Genomic DNA, 22188 nt, shown 5'->3' with positions numbered 1-22188 from the left:
TTTTATCTTGGGCCAGTCATCTGTTAAAATTTTAAAGTTCGAATGCCAATACCACTTCACTGGATTGCTGAGAGGAACAAATATTTAGTATATGTGCTGCCGAAGCGAGCACTAAGAGGAACAAATAAATGTCTGTGCAAGTGCCTAGCAAGCAAGAGTGTTACTAAAAATCAAGGCAATCCCATTAACCCCTGCCCTCTACTCCCTGCCAGGTAGAGGGGCAGTGGTTTGATACTGTCAATAACTCTCCTCAGCCTGATACACAACAGCATTCACAAAACAGTTTCTATTCAGAATTATAAGTTCTAAATTCGATCACATGCTGAGAATTTTGGCCACTATTATTTTCCAGATCAGCAGTTTTAACATTTCATTAAATTTTTTTCTCATTAAACTTTTGTTTTAATGGGTCTCAAAATTTTGTGACAGATTTTTGATCAAGTTGTTTCCATTAAAAAGTATTAATTTTAAAAACTAATAACTTAAAACTGCCACACACACACACAGACACACAAATGGTCCACAAAACATTCTCCTTTCCTTCTGGAGGTTTTACGATGCATTATCATTTATCAGTCTTCTTACTATTAAACTTAAAGGGCCAATTGACACAAACAGTTCTGAGGCCACTCTTCCACCACTAAGTAAGACTGGGGTGGCAGATATTGGGAATAATATTAATTTAGCCTTCTGAGCTTTCTGGGCAGACTTGGTGACCTTGCCAGCTCCAGCTGCCTTCTCGTCCACTGCTTTGATGACACCCACAGGAACCATCTGTCTCATGGCATGAACAGCAAAATGGCTCAGAGGAGTCATAAGACAATCTCTCAACACATACAGGCTGGCCAGGAATCATATCAACGATGATAGCATCACCAGACTCCAAGAACTTGGGACCACCTTCCAGCTTTTTTCCAGAACTAGCTTCTCTTTCAGCTCAGCAAACTTGAAAGCAATGTGAGCTGTTTGACAATCCAGCCCAAGTGCATATCCAGCACTGACTTGGCCTGGATGTTTCAGGATAATCACCTGAGCTGTGAAACCAGCTGCTTCCACCAGTGGGTCATTTTTGCTATCACCAGCCACACTGCCATGCTGAACATATCTGACAGGTATGTTCTTTTTTGTTTGTTTTTTAAGATTTTATTTATTTATTCATGAGAGACACAGAGAGACAGAGGCAGAGACACAGGCAGAGGGAAGCAGGCTCCATGCAGGGAGCTGGATGCAGGACTCAATCCTGGGACTCCCAGGATCACGCCCTGGGCAAGCTCTAAACCGCTGGGCCACCAGGGATCCCCTGACAGGTATGTTCTTGACACAGAAGCCCACACTGTGCCCAGGAAGAGCCTCGCTCAAAGCCTCATGGTGCTTTCAATAGACTTTACTTCTTTTAATTATAAGTTTGTGATTGCAAATGATGCTATAGCAACCAGTAAATCTGCTTAGGTCATATTCTCAAGGTCCAATAATGCCTCATTGCAAAACATTTCCATCCTGTTTAAGGAATAAAAGAAAAGTTCAGTAGTCAACGTAATGTTTTAACTAAAAATGTTGCTTGGACTAAAAAAGAAAAAAACTGCATGGCAGTGTTTGGTTATGGTTTCAGCACAGCAGAAACTCAAACTGAGCAGAACCATAGAGGGAATCACCTCTGGCTGATAAGACAAGATGTATGGCCAACAGACGGCAGGATGAAAGCCGTATGGAAAGCCAAGGAGACTCCCAAATCTAGGTTTCAAGGGAACCAGCACTGCTCTAACAGAAAATCTCAGCAGTCTGTAGAGCTTCAGGGCTGTATGTTTAATCCAGCTCTGCTTCAATGCCATTATATCACAGATGACATCAAAGTTAATTAAGAGCCTAAGTCCTGGCATCTGACAGATTTGAGCTCTCACCACAATTTACTATCACTTACCAGCTTTGCCTCCCTTTGCAGGTTCTTTAGCCTCTGATTTTCCAATGCTGACAATGGAATTAATGATCTCACTGGGCTGCTTTAATGACATCATGCATATAAAACATTTGATATAGTGCCTGACACATAGTGTGCATTATTATTCATAAGTGGTTCACTAGTTTTTCTTTTTCCATTTTAGGTAAATGGATACTCAAAAAAAGTTGAAAATTAGAAAGAAATTATAAAAAAAAAAAATCCGACAACTCCTGTAAACTCTCCAGGTTATTAACCTCAAATTTTAAAATTCCCTAGCAAATTGTTTTTGCTAGGTCCACACTGCTTTCTAAAAGGTCTACTAATTTATACTTCCAAGAACCAAATATGAACACACTCATTTCCATACATTCAAAAATGGCTCTTTAATTTGTAGGTACTTATGCTGAGAAGCACTGTTAAGAACTAGAGATGGTTCCCAGTCTCAAAATGCTCACTGGGACTACAGAATAGATCCTGGAAGGCTCTCCCTTGTTCTCCCATCTCCAAGAGACTACCTGAGAAGTATCTGTGCCTACAAAGATACAGGGAGCAGCCAAGGAGCTGGGTGGGCTTTGCTGGCATTTTTGACTCTGCCCAGTCACACCAAAACCATCCCAGTTAAGCCTCAACAAGTTTAATAAGGGTTGCCTAACTGCTGGGTACATAGGGCTCAATTATGCAAAATGTGAGGCTTTTGGGATAACCTTCCACAAACTTTTTTAATGCAACTTCTTGATTTTTCTCCCAAGACTCCTCTGCCTTTAGGTTTTCAAGCCTTAGAAGAGCTAAATGAGGTGGAGCTCCACCTCAGTATGCATAAAATCAGTAACTTCATGCAAACCTTTGAGTATGTGTACATAAATAAGCATAGGAGTGTGTATACATGGTAATATGGGAAACATACCATGTAGATATAAAGGAAATATGGTATATAGAATTGCTAACCAGGTAAGTCTCCTAATTTCCAGGCAAAAGTAGAATGTTAGATCTGCACATGATCTTGTATACCATCTCTAATCCAACCCTTTTGTTAGTCGGAAGAGAAAATAAGGCCCAAAGAATGTATCCAGCTCCCAGAACTAGTTCCCAGCAATCAGATTCTGACCCTAGACCTATTTCTCAAAAGTGCTTCTTTCACTGCACTGCATTTCTTCTCTACCTAAACTTGAATACACGTGTTAGCGATGGAGCAATACTTCCATGGAATCTGGTTGTACTGAAACAGGCATTCGCATTGCTTTCAAGACAAACTACCTTTTTACTTGCCCTTCATTCCAATGTATGGAGGACTCGAGGCCATAACTCTGTCCGTTGATGCCATTCCTTTTAAAAAGGAGAAACCGTGGTTCAAATAAACTAAGCGATCTGTTTCGAGGCTTTGGGGACAGAGAGGCTCTTCGTTTCCTAGATGGGGGATTTTAGTCAAGATAACCAACTCTCCGTATCTCAGTGTGAAGATTAATAATACGGAATAACATCTAACTTCCCAGGGATGATGGAAGAATTATACTTGGCGCAATACCTAGTATTTACAGCAAACTCCCAATAATAAAAGGCGATGTTATTACTGCTGTGCGAGTCATGGTCATTAATGACGGCACATGCTTGGCAAACGTAGGAGCAGAGCTCAGGACGCCTTCACGGTCTGGGTCCTCTCGACAACACAATTTAGGGCATCCGAAGGGAACCCAGGGTGAGCAAGAGCCGCGGATCTACCTGAAGAGCCGAGGGCAGCCAGAAACCACCAGCGAGGCGTCGCCCGGAGCCAAGGTCACTCGGCGAATCAAAGTCCAAGCGAACTTTTCGTCCGTCACGGAGGAGGCAGGAAGGGGGAGGTTCGAGAAGCAGGGCTGCTCCGGCCGCCTCCTCAGACCAACCAGAGGAGCGCCCCTTTCTCCCCAAGGACGTCGAGGGCCGGGTCGATGCCACCGATTCCGCGGACTCCGCTCAAGGCCTCTCTGACCTCGGGGGACTGGACGGAGAACGCCAACACCGCCGCCGCCGGGACACCGCTAGCCCACCCGGCCCAACTCCGCCACCCTCGCTGGAGAGCTTCCGGCGCCGTGACGTCACAGCAGCGCGAGCTAGTCCTCACACCTTATTGGCCAGTCCCTCCGACGACCGGAAGGGCGAACTCCCCACCAAGCCGGGAGCTGCGGCACTCAGTGTCTCCGCCCCCTAGCTCCGCCATCTCCATGGTGACCGCTACCCGGTCACCGAGTTGGCCTCCGACGCCGGAGTTGCGTCATTGTCTCTGCGCCGGAAGCGATCGTTCCTGAGCCGGTGCGTGGGGACCACAGCGGGCTGGCACCGGCGCCCGCGGAGTGAGCCCGTCCCCGGGGGCGACCGACCTCTGCTGGCCCCAGGGACAATGGCCGTGTTTCACGACGAGGTGGAGATCGAGGACTTCCAATATGACGAAGACTCGGAGACCTATTTCTACCCCTGCCCGTGTGGGGATAACTTCTGCATTACCAAGGTAACGTGGGGGCCCCGCCCGGCGATTGGCGGGAGCAGGCGCGTGTTTGCTCCGCCCGGTTCCCTCCGCCGCTCCGTCGCCTTGAGGCTCGTAGCTGTGCCCGCACTGCTTGTCCAGCCTCCAAGTCCCCGTAAAGTTGATGCTCTGATATGTCAGTGGGCACATCGTCTTGGCCTTCAGTCGGGCTGAGGGGTGGAGGGTGGGATGGCGGGGAGCGTCGGGCTGGTCATCCTCCGCCACTTCGGGTCCCACTTCCTGAGAGGCTTTTGGAGGAAGGGTCACGTGTTTGTCTTATCAGGGGTTTTGAGTTGATGAAGTTTGGCTGACCTTTCTCGGGTCTGGTCTGGTCTTGTCTTGTGTTTTTTGAGAGAGAGAGAAGGTACGCAAGTGGTGGGGATGGGGGTGTGGGGGATCTGGCAGAGGCGCAGAGGGAGAAGGAGAGAGAATCTTAAGCAGGCTGCAGGCCCGGTGCTGAGCCCCCGGGTGGGGCTGATTTCAGTACTCGGAGATCATGACCGGAACTGAGTGCTTGAGCCTCTGAGGCACCCCTCTTCCTGGGTATTTTTTTAAATTTTTATGTATTTATTCATGAGAGACAGAGAGGCAGAGGCACTGGCAGAGGGAGAAGCACGCTCCATGCAGGGAGCCCGACGCGGGACTCGATCCCAGGACTCCAGGATCACGCCCTGGGCTGAAGGCGGCGCTAAACCGCTGGGCCACTCGGGCTGCCCTGCCTGGGTATTTTTAAAGTGTCACTTGGCAGGGAAAAATAGAATTGGTATTTCACTAGGTAGCCCTTTTTAGCCCTCATATACCTTGTAGGGAGGTGAGCCACAACGGAGCTTGACCCAAGGGGTGGAAAGAGTTTGGGAGGAGGAGATCGCAAAGGGAAGACAATACTATAACGTTTCTTATTTTGTTGTAGGAAGATTTGGAGAATGGGGAAGACGTGGCAACGTGTCCTAGCTGCTCTCTCATCATAAAAGTGATTTATGACAAGGTAAGTAGTTGAATTGTAAAAGGTATGGGGGAGGATGGCGAGGCAAGGATGTTTAAAAGTGTGTTAGGTAACTGCTGTTTTTCTTTAAACATTTTATCCCCCCCGACTCCTACAACAAAATTTTATTTATTTATTTTTTAAAGATTTTATTTATTTATTTATTCATGAGAGACACAGAGTTGAGAGAGAGAGGCAGAGAGGCAGAGACACAGGCAGAGGGAGAAGCAGGCTCCATCCCGGGACTCCAGGATCAGGCCCTGGGCCGAAGCCAGCACTAAACCACTGAGCCACCCGAGCTGCCCCATAAAACAAAATTTTAAAACTACTAATGAACAGCCATATCATAAATTACAACTCTAAAAACTCTAACTCATTTTAGCTTTGGAAAAGGCAAAAAAGAAAACTGCTCTATAGCTAATGAAAATTATTGATTACTTATTAAATAGAAAAATAATTATGAAGGTTATCTAATTGACAGTCTGTATTCCTCCTTTATTTAATAAGTAATTAAAATTGTTCAGAGCTCCTAGACTAATTTTGGAGGGAACAATTGTATAGTATTTTTTTTACCTGACTTCTACATATGGAACTCTGCATTGTCTTGTTTGAAGTATGTCATAGCTACAATTTTACGATTTCATTGTGGTCTTTCATTTTCTTATTTTCACTGAAGGATATTGACAATATAAAACCAATGTTCTTATTGCCCACCTTGAACCCAACTTTTGGTCAGTACTTTGAATGGAGTCTTAAGCAAGAAGCTTAATTTTTTTTTTCACTTTTGCGCTCTTTCTCTCTCTTTGAGATATAGTTGACATATAACAGAGCTTAACATTCTTAAGAACGAATTCTAAAATGAGTATAGGGAAGATGAGCACCAGGCATTTGGTCTCATGGGAGAAGTGTGCTCTAATTTAGAAGTTTACAGATTTATTCCTGTATCACGATGTTTTCTGGAACAAAAAGAGAACAGAGTTAAGGGAGATTAGGAGTGCTGGTATGAGAAGAGGTTGCAATTTTTAAATAGGGTAATCAGGGCAGGCCTATGGAGCAAAGATTGAAAGAGGTGAGGATTCCTCCTGGGGGATAAAAAGCAATCCAGCAAAGGGAACTTTCAGTGCACAGGCCCTAAGGCAGGAACATGCCTGTTTTTATCAAGGAACAGCAAGTGTGGCCAAAGCAGAGTAGACAAGGGTGAGAGAGTAGCCCAGGATGAAAGTAGTGGAGTGAGGTAGGTCCTAAAGGTGTTTGTGGGCCACTTTGGCTTTTGCTGTGAATGACTTAGGGAACCATTGCAGGATTCTCCAGCAAAAGAGTACTATAGTCCAACTTAAGTTGTAATAGAGTGATTCTGGGTGCTGTGCACAGAGTAGACTAAGAGGAAGCAAGGATAGGAGTTAGGATATAGCAAGGGTAATGATTAGGAGGCTGTTAGAGGAACCACAGGAAGAGATGGATGACTTGCACCAGGCTGTGGTGCTGGAGGTGGTAAGAAGTCTTTGGATCTGAATGCACTTTAAAGGATGAGGCTTATTTTTACTGATTGAATATAGGATATGAGAGGAATCAAAAATGATTTCAACATTTGTGGCCTTCATAACTGGAGGGATGCATCAATTGACAGGTATGTGTCTGCAGGTATAGAGGGCAGGAGTTGGACATACTAAGTTTAGGAGGTCTGTTTTTTATACAAGTGGAGAGCAAGTGAGAAAGCAATTGGATATGCAAGTCTAGAGTTTGAAGAGAGAGATCAGCTGGTGCTATGAATTTGGGAGTTATCAGCATTTCGATAGCTTTAGAGCCATGAGATCGAGATCACCAGAGCTGTGAATATAGATGGAGATGGACAAAAGAAAGGGCTGAGCTCAGGCCACTCCCTATATTAAGAGGTCAGGGAAGGAAATGAGGAATCAGCAAAGCTGGCCAAAAAGGAAGGAGGAGGAAACCACCAGTGCCATATCCCGGAAGCCAGATGAGAAGAGGTAGGGGAAGTGAACAACCTTGTCAGATGCCACGGATGAATAATTGAAAGTTAACCATTGGCTTTAACAGGGAGGCCATTTGTATGGTTGTAAGAGCAGTTTTGATGAAGTAATACAGAGCCTGATTGGTGGAAAACTTATTGACAAGAAAAAGAGAAGAATAGGAAGCAGCAAGCATAGACACTTCTTTCAAGGAATTTGCTGCAAAGGGGAGCAGAGACATGGGGCAGTAACCAGTGGTGATAGAGGATCAGGAGAGGGTTTAAGGGACGCCTGGGTGGCTCAGTAGTTGAGTGTCTGCCTTTGGCTCAGGGCATGATCCTGGAGTTCCAGGATCGAGTCCTACATTGGGCTCTGTGCATGGAGCCTGCTTCTCCCTCTGCCTGTGTCCCTGCCTCTCTTTCTCTGTGTCTCTCATGATTAAATAAATAAAATCTTAAAAAAAAAAGGGGGGGGTTTAAGGTGGTAGACATTCAGCTACATGAGTGAATGTAGACACAGGAAGTTAGATTTAACCAAGATTATAGTTTTCTTAACTAGGAGGGAGAGAAGAGAGATTGTGATCAGTGACCATGGACTTTAAACGAGGTCCAGAAAACACAGAGGGGAGCAGTGATGATATATCTCATGACATAAAAGTCAAAGTTTGGTGGGTTTTAGAGAGAGAACAGTGGCAGAAGGGAGAACCAGTTCCTCCTCCAGTGTCTGTGGTATCAACACTCTGAGAACGCAGGACCACCATTTGGGAGGTTATAAGGGAAACGACGTCCTAGGGGATAACCTATTCTCAAACTCAGCAAAGAGGTTGAGAATATGAAGCAGTGTGCTGATGACAGACCATAAATTCCAAAGAGCAAGTTAGATGGCTTGGGGGGGGTGGGGAGAGGCAAGGAGTTCCCAGGTGCTGGGCGGGAGTGAGAGAGTGATGACACAATATGGCCTGACCCTGCCGGGGATCAGACTGCAGGAGATGAGCAGTTACCTGGAAGGCAGAGATTTCTTGTGGTAGCCGACAGAAGCCAGGATAAATAACCAGAGATTGAACTTCAATTACAATGTAGCTGACACCAGATTATCTGTGTTGGGAAACATAAAGAACTGTTCCTTTTAGTTGGAAGAAGTACCTTGAAGAGGACACGTATTTGAATGACCAAATATTGAAGTGGAGAAGTTTTAGTGTAGTAATTAATACAGAAACTTAAAAGATGTGATACATGATTGTAAATGTGATTTCTGACAAGTGGATGCTCTGTAATGAAGGTGGGCATGCTTTGTAATATAAGATGCTTTAAATTGTGGATTCAGAACTAAAAACTGAAGCACTTTTAGGATTATATTTCTGGTGTTGCCATTGACTCCTTGAACAAGAGTGAAGTGATGGCAATGAAAAACAAACAACTGCAGGGCGCCTGACTGGCTTAGTTGGAAGAGCATGTGATTCTTGATCTCAGGATTGTGAGTTTGAGCCCTATGTTAGGTGTAGACATTACTAAATAAACTTTGAAACAAAAAAATTGTTTAAAACTCTAACAGATTGGGATCCCTGGGTGGCGCAGTGGTTTGGCGCCTGCTTTTGGCCCAGGGCGCGATCCTGGAGACCCGGGATCGAATCCCACATCGGACTCCCGGTGCATGGAGCCTGCTTCTCCCTCTGCCTGTGTCTCTGCCTCTCTCTCTCTCTGTGACTATCATAAATAAATAAAAATTAAAAAAAAAAAAAAACTAACAGATTGATTTTGCAACAAAACTAAAGTAATATTGATGCATTTATGACACACTCAGTGATTAATATAATTTCTTGTTCTGTCTTAGGATCAGTTTATGTGTGGAGAAACAGTCCCTGCCCCTTCGACCCACAAAGAATTAGTTAAATGCTGAAGAAGACTTTAGGAATCCAAATCCCGAACATTTGGGAATGAACCAAGCTGGAAAAATCAAATGCAAAGTTTCTGGCTTCTTCAGGGAACAACCATTCCGTAGTTGGCTCTTCCATTAGAGTGTGGATCCTTACCACTGACTGCTGAGTTCATCTCCAATTAAAGAAGCAAGTCATGACATGACATGCCTGGATTTTGTGCTTAGAACTTTGAATTGGAAGTTTTCTTAATTTTCCACGTGAATTTAAAGGAAGATCATTTCAGATCAGTGCATGTTTTCTCTCCGTATCATTATTTTTATGTCCTACACCTGATCTCTTTCTTGTAACAGCATCATCTACCTCAAAGTCATTAGGATTCCTTAATTTTAAAAAAGGATTATATTTTTGGCTTAGTTATTAAGATTATTAAAAGCCCTTTCAACTTTGCTGTTCTAACCTTAAGCAAATGAGTTGCTTTATCCACACTGTACTTTTCAGGTCCCGCACCAAGCCAGTCTGCCTAGCCTTCGATTCATTAGAACGCTGCTTGGCATGTCATTTCCACTATACTTCCTACATTGAGTTCTGGTTATGGTATTACAGAGAAAATCTACTGAGCTCACAATTTTTCCAGAGCTAAAAGTTAGTAAGAAAGAAAAGTCAAAAAGTGAAATGGTCAAAGAATCAGGAGTTTCCTTATCAGTATTCTGCATATTCCTCGAAAATTGGGACAAGATAAAAAGAAAAGCAGCCAAAGGAAGTGAAATTGGAAGCAGAACCAGAGGAGAAAAACTTGCCAACTTAGTAAATTGGATGCTTGGATGGTTTTGCCAGGTCAAAGCAGATAATGTTTGTGTATCTGGATCTTGTCTGTCCGTTTGTCTTTAGATAAGGCTGATGAAATTGCATTCGAGAGAGGGGTCTGTGTCAAGGCTTCATGGCTGGCAGCAGTGCTTTCAGCCTTACCTCAAAATCAAGTCACTGCCTGTAAAAAGTAAAGCTACAACAACTCTTGCACCTCCTGAGGATGAACTTGAAGAAGAGCTGCCTAAGTCTAAATAAGAATGTCCCTGGGGACACATCTAACAAGTGTAAGATAAAAGATATAAGCTGTAACTGAGCGAGATATGCACTCAGAGAAATGTTGCCCTGGAGAAAAATTTATAAAGATAGGTTATCAATCTTCCTTTGCTGCAGTACAGTAGCAAGAAATTAGAATCACATAAAAATTCAGAAATTTCTTTCATATCACAATTTTGTTACGTGTTTATAAAATTTTTAAAAACTCACTGATGTCTGGTAGGCTTTCGGAACGGTTCCCGCAGTTAGAAAAAATAGCTTGCCAGAATGTGACTATTGTATTACTGGGTTGATAAATGTGCTGTGCACACACTGGGGGTTTTAAGTTAAAACAACTGGTCTTTTCTTTTTTTTTTTTTTTCTTAAACCTGCCAGCAGCATGGCTATGGGCAGCCATTAGCCTGCGACCTGATAAGTGACCAAAAATTGTATGGCAAAGTGCAGGGTAGATTATATGATGTTATATGGCATATTCTTCATGGAATGAGCAGTCTAATTTCTATTTGAGGTCGCTGATCCCCCACAAGAATCTACTGGTAGATTGGAGCCAGTGGCAGCTCAGATGAAGAGAGCATGGTATGTGCCAACTAATGGGAATGAACTGAAAAGAGAAATGAACTGTTCCATGCTTATTTTGATGGTTTTGTAGATACAGACATTAACTCCTTCAGCTGATGGTGAATTTAAAACAGGAACAGGCACCTTTGAGGTAGATATACTGTGAACATGTAAGGAATAAAAGTTACCCAAGTCTAAACATACCAGGAGAAATGAAATCAAAGTGCACTGGCAATCAGGGATAATCTGTAGTGATGGGAGTGATGTTTTTAAAGCAATTTAGTTACTAAATTTGTTAACCACAAAAGAACAGGGTTTAATCCTATGTTAAGCAGAAAGTAAAACCAGGATCTTTCAGATATGAGTAGAGTTCTGTGTGTATTATGTGCCTTGTGTACCTACCTTACCAGACATTTCAGAACTCTGAGAACTGATCTGTAATCCAGGCTCTCTGTCTCTTACTAACCTTGTATAAACTGTCAATATTACAATTTCAGGCTTTGTAGCTTGCAGGAGCTGAAATGGTGATTAAAACCTTTACATAGACTCAAAACTAAATCATGAACTATTAGAGAAAGAGACTCCATGCTTCTTCAGTATCTTGATGTTCCCACACTTCTGAGTTTGAAAATAAAATTGCCTATTTAAATGATTCTACATATATTTTAGTGTACACATTCAGAAGCTGTTTTCTTGGAAAGCACCCAACACTTTTGATTGCTGTACATACTAATTTATTACCAGAATAAATTATTGACATGCTAAATAAAGTCATAATTCAAATCCATTTGTTTTCATGTAGTTTTCTTCCCCTAAATACCAACATTTTGTATAAAAAGGTTTTGATGTGATTTTATATGAGGTAGAACCTTAACCTGCTTTGGGAAATTGCAAGTAGGTTTCTGATATGAACAGTGGAGTTTTGAAATGCAAAAGAAATTGCCAGTGTTTCTACAGTTTGACCACATGGGCTTTGGTTCTGGATTTTTATTTTTTCTGGGAAGAAAGCTTTGAGTCAAGTGGCACTAAGGCAAAAATAGTTCACATTCTTAGATGAGTAAGTTTTTGCTGAGAAAGAAGATTGCTATTTTATTTAAGGCTGACAATTCTTGCAGTGGTTTGAAAGCCCAGCTATGGTCAGGATACAGTCTGAGCCTGGCTTCCTCCACTAATGATCTTGGGCAAATTACTGAATCTTTTATATCTACATCCTAGTCTGAAATACCATAATAGTACCTCTCCTGTGGTTACTTTGTGGATTCATTCATTCAGGAAGTGTGTAGAGTACCTGTCAACGTTAGACACAGGGCAGGGTGTCCACATGTAAGTGGAAGAAAGGAGATTAGATAACAGGCTGTGGTTAGGGCCCAGAAGGAAACACACTAAGTGATGGGACAGTAACTACTGCAGGTGCCTGATAAAGGGCAGGCAAAAGGCATCTCAGGTCGGGTGTTTTTTCTGAGACCTGAGGGTAGGAATGAAGCAGCCTTGTGAAAATGATTAAGTGAGCTAGTGAGTAAAACATTTAGCACAATGGCTGTTACGTGTGCAAAATAAAAGTTAACTTCGGGCAGCCCGGGTGGCTCAGCGGTTTGGCGCCGCCTTCAGCCCAGGGCCTGATCCTGGGGACCTGAGATGGAGTCCCAGGTCGGGCTCCCTGCATGGAGCCTGCTTCTCCCTCTGCCTGTGTCTCTGCCTCTGTGTGTTTGTGTGTTTCTCATGAATAAATAAGTAAATAATCTTTAAAAAAAATAAATAATAATAATAAAAGTTAACTTCAAGGGCAGCCCGGTGGCTCAGCGGCTTAGCGCCACCTTCAGCCAAGGGCGTGATCCTGGAGACCTGGGATTGAGTCCCACGTCGGGCTGCCTGCATGCATGGATCCCACTTATCCCTCTGCCTGTGTGTTTCTCATGAATAAATAAAATATTTTTTTTTAAAGTTAACTTTAAATCCCAAAAGGAATTCAATGTTTTGAGTATCAGCGGCATTCTTAGAATAAATATGAGAAGTGCAAATTATAGGGCACCCTCCCCCTGCACTTAATGAATCTGGGGGCGGGCTTTCACAAGCACTGCAAGTGATTCTGATGCAGCTAACATTTGAGAACCACTGGTCTAGAACAGGTGTTCAAACTTGGCAGCACATTGGAATCATCTGAGGAACTTTAAAACTGATGCCTTAAAGAAACTAACTTAATTGGTCTGGATGCAGCTCGGGTGCCAGGATTTTTAGAGTCTCTGTGGTAATTCCAGGGTGCAGCCAAAGCTGAGAACCACTGGTCTAGAAAAACAGAAAATTCATAATCACAAAGAACAGAGGATCCAACTTTTTTCAGTGGTCCCACCTGCTTTGCCTGTGGAAAAGGCCTGCGGGCTTGGTTGACTCCACACCTTATATTCAGGCATGCAGTCAGCCTTAGCAGGTGACCAGCTGGGGCTGGGCTAATGAACACAGCAGGAGAGCCCCACTCTGGGCAGTCTCTGCACTGCACCCTGTTTAAACAGACAATCACATTTTTCCCAGCACATGCTAGCTGCTAATTACAGATCTTACAAAAATGACAGCTTCTGCTGACGTACATAATTAGGATTACTCAAACTCCATTTGAGGATGCCTGCCATTTCCTCCTTCCTACAAAGCAAATTGCTCATGATTACATATTTGACTGGGAAGCCATTTTACAAATTATTCCTTCTTAAGGATCTAAAACAAAGGACACGTGAATAAGAAATCACAGTTAAAGATACTATTCCCTAGCTCACAAAATGTGGGAAATGCATCTAAGGAAGTCTAACAAGGGACGTTTGATAGGGGTAGGTGTTCAATACAAAGTGGTTCCCAAATAGAGATAAATGTCTACTAAGCAGTGAGACATCCTGGTAAGATCTACAGGTGCTACTTCAGTGGGTCAACACTTGGGACAAGGCAAGTAGTTCCCATCTGAGACTAGATCACAGAAGCAGGGTCCAGTCACTAAGCAAAGATTTTGGGGGTAGACTTCATTCTTAGAAGGGACCTGAGTTCTTGGATAGGGTTGAGTGTTGAACCCTTGGATAAAGATTAATGCCAAGATCGAGGGAGAAGAGGGGGTAAGAAACCCTCAATGGCACTAACTGTGGTCCTGACTCTTTCTGTGAGGGCCTCACATACCATCCAGGTTCCATCCAGGTTTACCCCAGAGGGCCCTGGGTCCCAGTCTGCAATTCCAAATGGCAGAACTAGAGATATTATTGTAGCTAGTAGGTATCTCTGAACTATCAAGTGGTGGTAATAGCAAGAGTGAACCAGCCTGGATCAGGGATGTGAATCACTTAATGAGATTAAATGAAACAGCACTTTAAGGTAGTTAGCAGAGTGTTTGTACATAGTAAGGGTTCAATAGTTTAATCTTACATAATTTCTCGCTCAATTGGAAGTGACTCAAGATTGTGGTCTGGGGAACTTGCCTGAATTTACATGTTAAGACAACAACGGACTCAGCCATGATGTGTCAGGGTTCAATCCAAAGAAACAGAAGAACCATGAGTGATAGAGAATGAGGGATTTGTTAAAGGATTGGACTTCCACCTAGCCATGAAAGCTGGTGGAGGCATAGGCAAGGCCATTACCTCTACCCGATGTTGAGCCTAAAGTAGCTATAGGTCAGCTAATCTGGTAGTTGGAAAAGAAGGCTTGATATGAACAAGAGAATAGTACAACCTGGAACCCACATTTGCCTTTCACCACCTCCAACCCTGATGCTGTGGGTGACTTCCAGGGGAAGCTGGTGCCCTTCCCTGTGGAGTTGCACAACCAGGCAGCCTAGAACAAGGCAAGCTAGTAGGTCAGCAATAATGTGTGTGAGCACCCACTCTGGTTCCCTGTTCCAACCTTCAGAGCATAAAAATATGTGTGCTGCTTTACAAATCTTTCTCTGGTGGTCAGTGATAGCTTAGAACCATACAGGGAAGGGAACTCTGGGAAGATAGTCCTATAGTCCCAGTTTAGCTAAATTGGCACCACATACAATGTTGGGGAAACCAAGGAGAGAGTGGGGCAACTTTGTTTTTAAGCAGGTAAAATGATAATAGCATGATGTCATTTTGATTACATTGTGATGTTGATATCATTATCCCCATGTTGACTGAAACCAGGTCTTTGTCAACGTGTCAGTCAGGCATGGTTGTATTACAAACCACCCAAAACTTAAAACAGTAGTCGGATATTCTCTCTTATGTGTCGAGGGGTCAGCTGGGGTTGGCCGATCCTGGCTGGGTTTGGCTGGATGGCTGTAAACAGCAGGCTGGTTCTGGCTCTGGTCTCACACAGCCCTTCTTTCTCAGACCAGGGGACTAGCCAGGACAGAGGTGCAAGAGCCACGTCTGCCAACTTCCCATTGGCCAAAACAAGTCACGTGGCCAAGCTCAAAGTCAAGGTGGCAGGGAAATCCAATTCTCCCAGGGAGGCAGTGGGAAGGGAGGGAGTGACTATTTTTGGAAAGTAATCTAATCGACCACAGTCATGAAGTGTCAGACTTGGCGTTTTGAGCTGATACTTTTGACTCCAAATTGCATGTTCTTTCCTCTGTGGCAGGGTTGGAATAATTGAAAAACTTTCCAAGTGATAAAATGGAAGCGGTTTGAAACATTAAAACAGGTCAGCAGTCTCATGTTGCTAGCCAGACACCAGCCAGACATCATCAGCAAGCCCAAGGGACTCATTTTTTGCTACATAGGCATTTTGAGATAAGCAAGGCTTTGGCTATGTTTTCCATATTCAAATTCAGAGCAATATAACACTAGTAATAACAGATTAATATTTCCAAAGTCTGCCATAAATATCCACTTGAAGATATTTATTAGCTCTAATTATAGAGAGAAACAGGACTTAGGCTCATATTATGTCATTAAAAGTGAGATGTAATACCCATGGGAACCTACACTATCCACCTTCCTGACGTGTCTGTTTCCTGGTTGCTGGGATTTGGGGATGATCATTTTGAATGTTTCTATGGCAACTAATTCCCTGGTGCATATTAGCGGTACCCAACAGTTTGCTATCCAGACTGTTTCAGATCAGGTGAGCAGCACTCCCTTAAAGTCCCAGGTGACTTGCGTTGCCATGTCTGAAATCTTGAACTTTGGACAAAGTCTGCCAGATATGGCTTCTATGTTTCTAGCCCAGTGTGGCCTGCTCATGATCTGTCCATCTGGCATGGCTAAGCACTCATCATACTATGCTGAGTTGGGAAAAAAAAAAAAAAAGAAAATCAGTCAGGTTAGACATGAAGCAGGATTTTCTGCTTATAAAATTATTAAGATTGTTAGTAGTTACCCCCAAAATGGATAAGTAGTGTCATCCAATCAGTAAAGATGCCCCAAGCATTTTTTTGTTTATGAGAGTTGAGTCTAATCTCTGCAAGGGGGAGATTTAAAAGATAGAATTATATTATGGAGAGTCTTTTAAGAACAGCATGGAAATGTTTTTCACCCAAATGCATGTGTTGGTAGTTAAAGGATTGGAAACTTGGTTCTCTTTATTCATCGTCACTGTTTTAAAAAAGATTTTATTTGTGTGTGAGAGATAATGAGTGGGGTGGGGGAGGGGCTGAGGGAGAGGGAGAGGCAGGCTCCCTGACATTGGGCTCTATCCCAAGACCCAGGGATCACGATCTGAGCTGAAGGCAGACACTTAACTGACTAAACCCCAGGCGCTCCCGTCATCACTTTTAAGGGAATCACTGTATGGATGTAAGTAGGCAGAAGGAATGCCTGAATGTGGCCAGATGGCTCCTGTTTTCTTGCTTACACAGGTGTTCCTGCCCCATCTGTGGGCTCAGTGGGTCAGGGCCCTGGGCAAAGAGACCAAGGACATAACTGGTCACCTCTCCAGGCCTTGGTCTCTTGGCTATAAAACTGGGAGGAGGGCATGAAAAAATAAATCTGAAGGTCTCTCTCAGCTCTGTTCTGATGTGACTTTTGAGCAAGTGAACGATTATTTCTGTTTACTGATGAAGTTGTCCTGATTTACCTGAAGGAGCAACCTAGGGATGAGTACTGTGCTCTGGGCTGAGGAAGGGGTGGAGAAAGAGAAAGATTAGAGTGCTGACAGGGGCCAGGGCCTGTGGGGAGAGTCAGAGCCCCACTGGATAGGAGTGTTGACAGCCCAAACCCATGCCAATAGCCAAAATGTCTCTGAGCCCACAGGTTCTCCTCCCCAAGGGGCAGCCTACTTAATGAGAATGACATCTGTGGAAGCTTCACTCCAAGGTCTGAGGCAAACACAGCCCACTGGTTACTGGCCTAGGTGACATGTAGAGACCCACCTAGCAGGGCTTTTGCATTCTGGAGCTACCCTATCCAACATGGTAGCCACAGGCTACACGTGGCTTTTTAAATTTACATTTCAACTAAGATGAAATAAAATTAAGAAGTCATTTCTCAATTTCGAGTACCCATGTATACACATGTCGCTGTGGCTTGTGGCTACCATACTGGATGATTCAAGTAAAGGACATTTCCATCACCACATGAAGTTCCATTGAACGGCTCTGTTCTGGAATGTGGCATAGTGCTCAAATGCTGAGGAAATATGAAATGCCTCTCCCTTTAATATAAGAATGATTTTCCCTTCTTATATTACCTTTCCTTCTTTGCTTGCATTAGAATGGGCTAGCCATATATTTAGAAGCTGAAAAAGATGAGATATTTGATATTAAAAACTTGGGTTCACATTTCAGCTCTCCCAAGTTTACAAGAGTCACTTCATCTGTTTCTCTGTCCGTAAAATGAGGATAATAAACCACCTCCCCAGATTGTGAAGATCAGATGGAATAATCAACATGAAGTTATTGATAAGCACTCGGCACTACAAATTCTCACCGAGTGATGCACAAAAAGCAGAAGGAGGGGACACCTGGGTGGCTCAGTGGTTGAGTGCCTGCCTTCCGCCCAGGGCATGATTCTGGAGTCCCAGGATCAAGTCCCACATTGGGCTCCCTGCACGGAGCCTGCTTCTCTGCCTATGTCTCTGCCTCTCTCTCTTTCTCTGTGTCTCTCATGAATAAATAAATAAAATCTTTTTTAAAAAAAAAGCAAAAGGAGGAGAGACTGTCATTAGACTTCTGTCAAAAAAGGGTGGGTTTTGGAATAATATTGGTGGCTTTTCAGGTAAGGTAAAATAAGTACACTTCCCACTCCCCTCTCCTTAGGGAGTCTTCTTGCAAACACAATAGGCCTGAGAAGAAGCACAACCTTTTTTTTTTTTCCACATTGACTATTTATAATATTTTATTTAAATTCAATTTGTCAACATATAGTATAACACCCAGTGGCATGACCTTTTGATTTTATAATCCAAGGTCAAGAGCCTTCTGCCCCCTGGAACTGTAAACATACACCGTGAAAATGACCTCAGGAGTCTCTGGAAGTATTCAGGAGATAATCACAGGGCCTACCATTTGTCTCTCAAGGAGATGAAAGATGAGAGATGTTCTCTTTCTTCCTTCTTCCACCTTACTGCATAAAGTCATGTGAAATCGTATCCAGACTCGTTACTTTCAAGTCACTCACATCTGCATCTACTGGTTCTTCCCTAATGATAAATTGTGCTTGCTCTCTTCTGTGTGGGTATGAAGGGGTCTTTTTGCTGGCAAGATTGTTTTATTTCCCCAAAGGACCAGACAATACTTGGATTTCTGATGTGGAATAGAGCTGCCAAATGGAAAGCACCCTTCTGGAGGAGATGGGTTCGGAGGAGGGAAGGGCTGGGTTTCTGGCTGATTTGCACACCCCGGGTGCCACATTTGAGACCCAGGCCAGAGGAGAGCAGCAGCTCTGCTATGCTGAGGCCCAGCAGTGACAGAGCCCAAGAAGGGAGAGGGACTACAGGCCAATACTGAGACTGCCTGGTAGTAGAGTGGCTCTATGTCTCTAGCATAGCGACTCACTGATGACTCGGAGAATATTACCTCATAAAAGTCCTTGAAGTGAAATTCCTCTCTTTTCAAAAATATTTTTTATTTGTTCACTTATTTACTTATTTATTTATTGAGAGAAAGCGTGTACATGCACGTGCACAAGCTGGGGGAGGGGCAGAGGGAGAGAGAGAAGGACAATCTCTTTTTTTTTAATAATAAATTTATTTTTTATTGGTGTTCGATTTACCAACATACAGAATAACACCCAGTGCTCATCCCGTCAAGTGCCCCCCTCAGTGCCCGTCACCCATTCACCCCCACCCCCCGCCCACCTCCCCTTCCACCACCCCTAGTTCGTTTCCCAGAGTTAGGAGTCTTTATGTTCTGTCTCTCTTTCTGATATTTCCCACACATTTCCTCTCCGAGAAGGACAATCTCAAGCAGATGCTGTGCTGAGCATGGAACCCCATGAGGGGCTCAATCTCATGACCCTGAGATCATGACCTGAGCCAAAATCAAGAGTCAGATGCATAGCTGGCTGAGCCACCCAGGCGCCCCTGAAATCCATTTTAAGTGCTACAGGGCTTTCCCTTACATGAGATTTCAAATCTCTAAGCTTCCAACAACAAAACTCCTCGCCACTTCCTGGAAGCTGGGGAGGAACCTCAGGTCATATTATGAATTAGTGGTGGAAGCAGGTGGCAGATTTGGGGAGCCCGTGTGCCCTTTGTGAAAGGGTGGTGGGTGATCACACACACATTTAAGTGCAGCACTACACAGGGGCAGTGTGTGGGGTGTGGGTGCAGGGCGAGGGGCACCCAATGACTTTAAGATCTAAAACGGCTGAGGGACAAAGAAGGGGGGAAGCCACCTCCTCCCACCAAACCTGGGGCTCACATTCAGTCCAAAAAGCAAGTCAGTGGGCAACTTCTAAGAAGAATCTGGCCAAAACCAATATATACATATATTCCAGTCAGTATTATTTCAAATATTCCTGATTTCGTTACATCTGGGATATTGGACAACTGCTTTGCACATGTATGCACTTTTTTTGTTTGTTTTTGTTTTTGTTTTACATGTATGCACTTTTTAAAAAAAGATTTTATTTATTTATGAGAGACACAGAGAGGCAGAGATACAGGCAGAAGGAGAAGCAGGCTCCCTGCGGGGCTCCCTGTGGGAACACTGATGCAGGACTGGATCCCAGGACCCCAGGATCATGACCTGAGCAGAAGGCAGACAGTCAACCACTGAGCCACCCAGGTATCCCGCACATATATACGCTTTTGGGGAATTTCCCCCTCACTACATCTCAAATAACCCCAGCTGCCCACAGATGAGCTAGAGTCCTCAGTACTACATGCAAATGCCCTGTGGTTCCCAAGAGCACCATGTGCTGTGGGAGGTGTTGCCAATAAGCTGGGCCTTGTGGACACAAGGTAGATCTTCAGTATTAAAACAGGCTGGAGGACAGTAGATCAGGGTCAAGGGAAGCCTGGGAAATTTGGAGGGGCCCAAAGGATGGTAAGGGGCTTCTATAGTTCTAGTGTAGAGAACACAAATTTGTATTTCATTTTTTTTTCAAATTTGTATTTCAATAGAAATAGAAAGGATGACTGTATGTCCTTCCAATACTATGTGGGGTATTATTCAACAAGACCGACCTAAGGATGATCCAAATCTCTATAGAAACATGCCTCTGGCTTACAATTTATTATTGATTAGGGCTCAACTCCATGAAATTAGATGCTAATTGAGGAAGAGTGGTCAGTTCTAAGTGATTTGATCCTGGTACAGAAGCAAATAACTTCTATTCACCAGCAAATATAACTCCCAAAGGTTTTACTGTCTTGTACGACACTATCTAATTTCCCATCTATTTAAACATTCTTTCTTCCTCTAAGTGATTATGCCAATCTCTCCTATTCTTCTTTGAATGAACTTTAACACTCTACTGATTCCCTCATTAATGAGTTAAGTAAAACTTTGGCACATGCTTACTATAATTTGAAAGAGGGTTATTTAAAAAAAAATCTATTACAATTCACCATATCGACAGTGTGGTTGCCAACTTGTGATAGAGTCTGCATGATATTGCCCTGAGGTCTCCCCGCCCAGGGCATTGTAATCTGCACTCTCATTATTCACCCAGTGCCTACCTTGTGCCTGGCACCATGCTGAAGTTGAGGGGGTGGGGTGGGGAAGAAGCAGACACTGATCTCAAAGAACTCACACTTGTATCCAGAGAAAAGTTTTTTGTCTCTTAAATCGACAATTATAATGAAATGTGAGTTAAAGATTAGACACAACAACCCCCAACTGATGCCTGTATTTATGTCGTCCTTCATGTAATTGGCATTTAAATGGATATTTAAGATGGTAGCTGGACATAAAAAAGAACGAAAGGTTGCCATGTGCAATGACATGGATGGAGCTAGAGTATAATGCTAAGTGAAATAAGTCAGAGAAAGACAAATACCATATGATTTCACTCATATGTGAAATTTAAGAAACAAACAAGAAAAAAGAAAGAAACCCCCAAACAGACTTTTAAACTATAGAGAAGAAACTTTAATGGTTACCAGATGGGAGGGAGGAACGGGAGGATGGGTGAAACAGGTGACAGGGATTAAGAGAGAAGAAGAAGAAGAGGAAGAAGAGGGAGGAGGAGGAGGAGGAGGAGGAGGAGGAGAAGAAGAAGAAAAGAAAGAGAAAAATGAATAATCAAAATGGTAAATGGAATCTTCACTGGCTGAACTGCTTTGAGCTACTCAAAAGTATGATGATGCTTAAAAGGAAATAGGAGTTTCCTGTCCCGGAGTGGCTTCACCGCATCAGGGCATGCCCAGCAGTCCATGGGTTTTGAACTTTCCTGAAATCTCCGGGCACTGTTTGTTCTTCTTTTGTATTAGGGCGGCATTAGCTATTGTAGACTTTTTTTGGTCATGGTGCAGGGGTGAGGGTGGGCCACAGATGAGCCCGTTGTTCCCAGGCGTTACAAGCCTTTTAGGGGCCTGTAGATCGCGCCTCTAACAGCTTGATGCGCCCTGACCTGGTGCCTATTCTGATTCTGCCACGAGGTGGCGCAAGTTCACCTGTCAGGGCTGCCGCAGAGCCGCCCTGCAGAAGGAACGCCTGCGCCCTGGGATCCGGTGCTTCTGGATTGCGATCCTTTGTCAGGTTTGCGACCTTGGGCAAGCCAGCTGCTCCCTCTGTAAACGTGGGAGGATGAAAATTACCGCCAGTGATGCTGCTCAGGACGGCCCCCTCAGGACGGCGTTCGTGGGCCAACGTGCCCCGGATGGAGGGGTGTGCGAGACAGGTGGTTAGGGCTGGGCTGTGGGCGCGTTGCATGGAACACTAACTAAGCCAGTGGGGTTTTTGTCCTAGGCAAT

At 43.8% G+C, this 22188-nt stretch overlaps 2 protein-coding genes across 6 annotated transcripts in view; one reads left to right on the top strand and one right to left on the bottom strand.

Moving 5' to 3' along the window:
• The window catches only part of OXNAD1 (oxidoreductase NAD binding domain containing 1), a 36890-nt gene extending 32683 nt beyond the window's left edge, over window positions 1-4207 (bottom strand). The window contains exon 1 of one of the 5 annotated variants that reach the window (XM_072792871.1): window positions 3653-4207. The gene's annotated coding sequence lies outside the window, so the exon portion shown is untranslated. Of the gene's footprint in view, window positions 1-3190; window positions 3213-3652 lie in introns of those variants that run through there. The other 4 variants (XM_072792870.1, XM_072792868.1, XM_072792872.1 and 1 more) reach the window with 4 other exon arrangements.
• On the top strand, window positions 4057-11680 carry DPH3 (diphthamide biosynthesis 3). Its single transcript, XM_072792873.1, has 3 exons — window positions 4057-4415; window positions 5341-5415; window positions 9210-11680. Exons 1-3 carry the CDS (start codon window positions 4308-4310, stop codon window positions 9273-9275), a joined length of 249 nt encoding a protein of 82 aa, XP_072648974.1. The 5' UTR covers window positions 4057-4307; the 3' UTR covers window positions 9276-11680.
• Window positions 11681-22188: the final 10508 nt, after the last annotated feature.

Source organism: Canis lupus, chromosome 22 (genome assembly GCF_048164855.1).
Source record: "Canis lupus baileyi chromosome 22, mCanLup2.hap1, whole genome shotgun sequence".
Taxonomy (NCBI): domain Eukaryota; kingdom Metazoa; phylum Chordata; class Mammalia; order Carnivora; family Canidae; genus Canis; species Canis lupus.
Note: the sequence above shows the minus strand (reverse complement) of the source record. Positions and strands in the feature narration are given on the sequence as shown.

Coding starts and splice junctions, on each gene's coding strand:
- DPH3 (XM_072792873.1), top strand. CDS start 4,308: ATGGCCGTGTTTCACGACGAGGTGGAGATCGAGGACTTCCAATATGAC. Junction 4,416..5,340: donor ATAACTTCTGCATTACCAAG/GTAACGTGGGGG, acceptor ATTTTGTTGTAG/GAAGATTTGGAGAATGGGGA. Junction 5,416..9,209: donor TAAAAGTGATTTATGACAAG/GTAAGTAGTTGA, acceptor GTTCTGTCTTAG/GATCAGTTTATGTGTGGAGA.